Here is a 4,788-nt window from a genome sequence, read left to right as displayed (position 1 = left end):
ACAATATAAACTCAAGATCTTAAGTTTAAATTGAAGTCAATCATAATTATGAAGGCGCCAGTGTTGGTTCTTCTTTTTGCTGCATCAATTTTTGCCTATCCGTCGGTAAAGAATGCCGAAAATTGTTCTCCAGACAAATGTAAAATTGAAGATAACTGTCGTTGTTCCAGTTCAATAAATCCTATAAGTGACGATGAAAATCCAGCTCCCCAGGTAAAATTTTTATCAGTGATTGCTTTTTCTTAATATGCAGTGTGTCAATTTTAAAAGTTGCAATCGGCAATATTTCTAGAACTAAGAAAGTTGTTTAGAATTATTCAAAACCGTTTTGGTGGTTCCTAGGGGGAATCAAAATGACATAGTAAGTGACGCACCTCCACCCACTCTTGAATACAGTAAAAAAATGAAAATTTAAAGTCTTTGTTTTTAAATAATTGAAAAAAAGGCTTAAATAGGCTGTTGTATGACGTTTTTGAAAGGCGCTTGTTACGAGCTTTCCAATGATGTACTCGTATCACAAGTAGGGAAGTGCCATTTAAAATTTTCTTTCTTGGGGTGATTGTGGCTTCAAGGGTGGGTGGAGGTGCGTCACTTACCATGTCATTTTGATTCCCCCTAGGAACCACCAAAACGATTTTGAGTGATTCTCAATAATTTTTTCAGTTCTAGAGAAATATCTCTATAAGTTGCGATTGCAACTTATGAAAATGACACCCTGAATAATACATTATTTAATTTTTTCTATTTTGCGACTTTAACAAAGTTATTAGCGGACTTATATTTGGGTGCTTCCATTAACAGCTTCCCACAATGAGTGTATTTTATGTTTTAAATGTTGGTGACAATGTCGTTGGAAGTAATTTGCTAACACTAAACTTACTATTTTCCCGAATTTTTGGTAGAGAACAAATCTTATAGAATTTATTTCCAGATTATAGTGATAAATAATATCAGTTTGAGTTGAATGTTTCTTCGTCTTTATAAACACTGCTACGTGTTATCGACCTTCATCAAATTTGTTTTGGCTTTAAAAAGCGCAAAATATAAAAAAAAATTATAAAACATTCTTTACAAAATGTCATTCAAGCAATCGTTTGGTTCTCAACTCTTGCTTAAATGAATAAAAAACTCGTACATATTATAATATACTATTTTAGCTTATAGCAATCACCGTCAGTGAATCTGTTGTACAGACGTTGTATGACAATTACCTTAATCCACTGTTTTTTGATAGAAAAAATCCCGACGGTGGCCCTATAGGGCTTACGTTTTATGTACCTCACGAATACACTGATTATTCTTTAGTCCAAGATTTGTATGTTCGCGGGTATGAAATTGGAGATCACTCTATAACGTAAGTAATTAGTTATGTTATAAATTAGAGATACATTTAGGTTATGAATTTTAATAGAAAGGAGCCCAATCAAACGTATTGGCGCGAGGCAACTCCTCAAGATCTACAAGACGAGTTTGAAGGACAAAAAACCATTATTTCGACATTCGCTAATATTCCAAGTAAAGATATTGTCGGTGTGAGAACACCCCAACTTCAATTAGAAGGAGATGTATCTATCAATGCTTATGTAGCCTCCGGTCTTGGCTATGACAATTCTTGGCCAACATATTCAACTGAACAAATTTTACCATATACACTAACATATGCTTCTACACAAAAATGCACAGGAACAATGAATTGTCCGAAAGATGCTCATGAAGATTTTTGGATTGCGCCGTTAACAAATATAAAAGGTGTTAATGCTACGGAATGTAATTCTCTAGCAACTTGTCTCGTGCAGTAAGTTTTTTCAATATTTTGCTACAATCCTAAAAAAATAAAATTTAGGGGTACCGCTGACGAAATTGCCGATTGGTTATTTGATGAAATCAAGAGTTATCGGGATAGTAATCGTGCACCTCTAACGCTACGACTAGACTCCTACTGGTTCCTATTCACAGATAATAGTTACGAAGGATTCACTAAATTTCTAGACAAAATTGCACAAGAAGAAGACATATTTTTGGTGTCTGTTCAAGATATTCTCGAATGGATTAAAAATCCCGTGGGGCATAAAGACTACAAATCACCTGTTCATGATGATAGGACTGCAGATTGCTTAGGGGTTACCTGCCGTCTAAAAAATGTGAATAATGAAGACAGGTACATGAAAAGTTGTGTGCCTTGCCCTCAAGTTTATCCTTGGAAAGGCAACCCCCTTGGTGAAGGGTAATATTTCCACCAAAATAGGTTCAAACAATGTTCAAAATTTTAATCGAAACCTAAATATAGTGTAATTTCTAAACCTGTAAAACACCAATAAATCTATGACACTAAATAAACACCCTTTTGAGAGCTGCTGATTTCAATTCAATTCAATTTCAATCTTTTCCTAGCATCCAAGCAAATCCGGCACTAACAGTAGTTGTTGGTATTAATCGATTTATGTATAACAACAAAAATACACTAAACACTAATGTGCATGTGCTCATGTGCAATATTATGCTGTAGTGTTACGGGTGTCTAGAGACTAGGAGTAAATTTTGAAATTTGTACTTATCTTCGAATCTTTCAATTCTTATATCAGAATGCCCATATTTTTTATTAATTTAATAGTATACTATCATATACAGGGTGCGCAAGAACTCGCGCCCCAGAGAAAAATTTCAAATGCCGGCGGCAATAGATTGCCAAACAGTGCAGCCGTAGAAGTAATTTTTGCTTGCATAAGAAAGTTATTAAACTCTTAAATCCACCAATCCCAGAAGGGCACCTCAAGGTGTGATTGAAAGATTATATCCGTTGCTAGGTTACCAATTTGCCCAGAACATTCAATAAATAGCTGGTCTATTCTAATTTTCTGTCATGTCGGTGACATAACCTGTTAGAGTGCTGCTAGTTTCCAGTATTTTTCTCGAATTTTTCTCGTTGAAGAGGTACACGAGTATATTGAGACAGAATCGTTAATTATTAACAACTATTATTAAAAATTATTTTGAAAACTCGATTCCCGAACATTCAGATAATTTGCGATGAACCGACCTCTCTAAAACTTCTTTACAGGTATTGTTTTTTTATCCTTTTGAAGTAAAGAAGCAAGTGAGAGTGAGAGACCAGAAAAACGTGAAGAAGTACGAAAGTTTCTTTATTTACTTTAATGCAAAATTAACAGAAAGATGTACTTTTTATAAGAAATTGAAGCGTATTCTGTACTTTTTGTGTTAAAAATAACAGTCCTGTTAAATGTTAAATTACAACATTTCTGTTATACTAATTTTTATAACGAAGCTGTTAAAAGAAGCTCTGTTGCCATATCGCATTACTTTTGAAAATACCTAATTTAACTTTATTGATCCTATAAATACTTTTTAACATCAAAACTACAAAATTATTAATTGTTTTTTACTTTTGTGTTGATTGAAATTCATCTTTTGAAAAGCTATTAAACGCGACAATTTAAATTAAATATACAGGATGTTCCGTTTTTATTGTTACAAATTTAAACAGGTGATATAATATTCAATTTTAAGAGAAATGTTTCCTATTAACATGTATCAAAAAATGTTATGTAAGCGAACTACACCCTCTGAAAGAGATGCGTTCTTTAATGGGGTTTTCTTATTATTACAGAATAGATCAAAGTACAAAAGTTGGTACAGCTGATAACCTTTAAACACCTAAACGAATTCAAAGATCAGTTGTCGAAAGTTTTAATCACGGGTGTCTTAAACGGTTAAACAAATTTAATTTTTAATTTTTTATCCTCTTTATGGTCTGTAACACATATTGTGAACTGATTTTACTCAAAAATGGTAAGTTGTATCGAAAAAACGCAAGAGATCTCTTTTTTGTGAAAAACTATGATATTTAGAATTTTGTAGCTGAAATTGGCAAAAACCAACTGCTAAAATAGTTAGGGTACTTTTTACCCTTAACCCCCCAGTTTAGAACGCCCATGAGTAAAATTTTGAAATTTTATTTTCGATTTCGTTTGTAGGTATAAAGATTATCAGTTGTACCAAATTTTGTAATTTTATCTACAATGGTTGCTGAAATATTGGAAAAAATCCATTAAAAGATGTAGCCTTTCAGGGGATGTAGCTCCCTTATTTAATATTTTCCGATACATGTTTATAGGAAACGTTTATCTTAAAATTGAATATTCTATCACCTGCTTAAATTTGTAACAATAAAAACGGAACACCCTGTATAGACGGCAATTGACAAGTAAAGTTCAAATTGCTACATGTGTGTCGTCATATTTTTGAAGAAATAATCGTTTTTTGTTATTTATTTCTTAATCTGTTTGAGGAAATTTTATGCAAAGGTTTATTAAATGCGCCGTTACAATTTCAGTAACTTATAAAACTTATAAAGTATATATAAAATACACCTACAGACCGCAAAAAGTTGATAACTCCCATGACCAAAAAAAAAGGTATAGCTGCATGGTGCAAGCCGGCGTTTACATGAAGCTAAATTTCATTAATTAAACATTGAGCCTCTTCTTTATTCAAATGAAACAATTTTAAAAATGTACCATCCGACCAGTCGAATGTATTTGCAGCATCAAGCAAGTTTCTACAATTCTAAAATTCAAAAGGTTTGATCTAGAGAGAAAAGGGGTCACGTTATGTTGAAATTAGTTGATATTATTGACAAACCACATTATTCCCCAAAAAGACCCGCCTACAAATTCACCGAAAAGCGTTGCTGAAATACCCTCGGAATTTTAAGTAGTCACTGAAACACAATGAAATTTCCGCCAGCAAAAATGTTAATTTTTCGTAATA

General features: G+C 32.8%; 1 protein-coding gene across 1 annotated transcript; it reads left to right on the top strand.

Annotated features, from left to right (window-relative positions):
- Nucleotides 1-2,350, top strand: LOC123013055 (chitin deacetylase 8-like). Its single transcript, XM_044411365.1, has 4 exons — nt 1-213; nt 1,158-1,354; nt 1,412-1,795; nt 1,844-2,350. Exons 1-4 carry the CDS (start codon nt 49-51, stop codon nt 2,226-2,228), a joined length of 1,131 nt encoding a protein of 376 aa, XP_044267300.1. The 5' UTR covers nt 1-48; the 3' UTR covers nt 2,229-2,350.
- Nucleotides 2,351-4,788: the final 2,438 nt, after the last annotated feature.

This window comes from Tribolium madens, unplaced genomic scaffold (assembly GCF_015345945.1).
Source record: "Tribolium madens isolate multiple individuals breed KSU strain unplaced genomic scaffold, Tmad_KSU_1.1 Scaffold_96;HRSCAF=242;Tcas5.2_LG5, whole genome shotgun sequence".
In the NCBI taxonomy this organism is placed as follows: domain Eukaryota; kingdom Metazoa; phylum Arthropoda; class Insecta; order Coleoptera; family Tenebrionidae; genus Tribolium; species Tribolium madens.
This window is presented reverse-complemented; position numbering and strand designations above follow the sequence as displayed.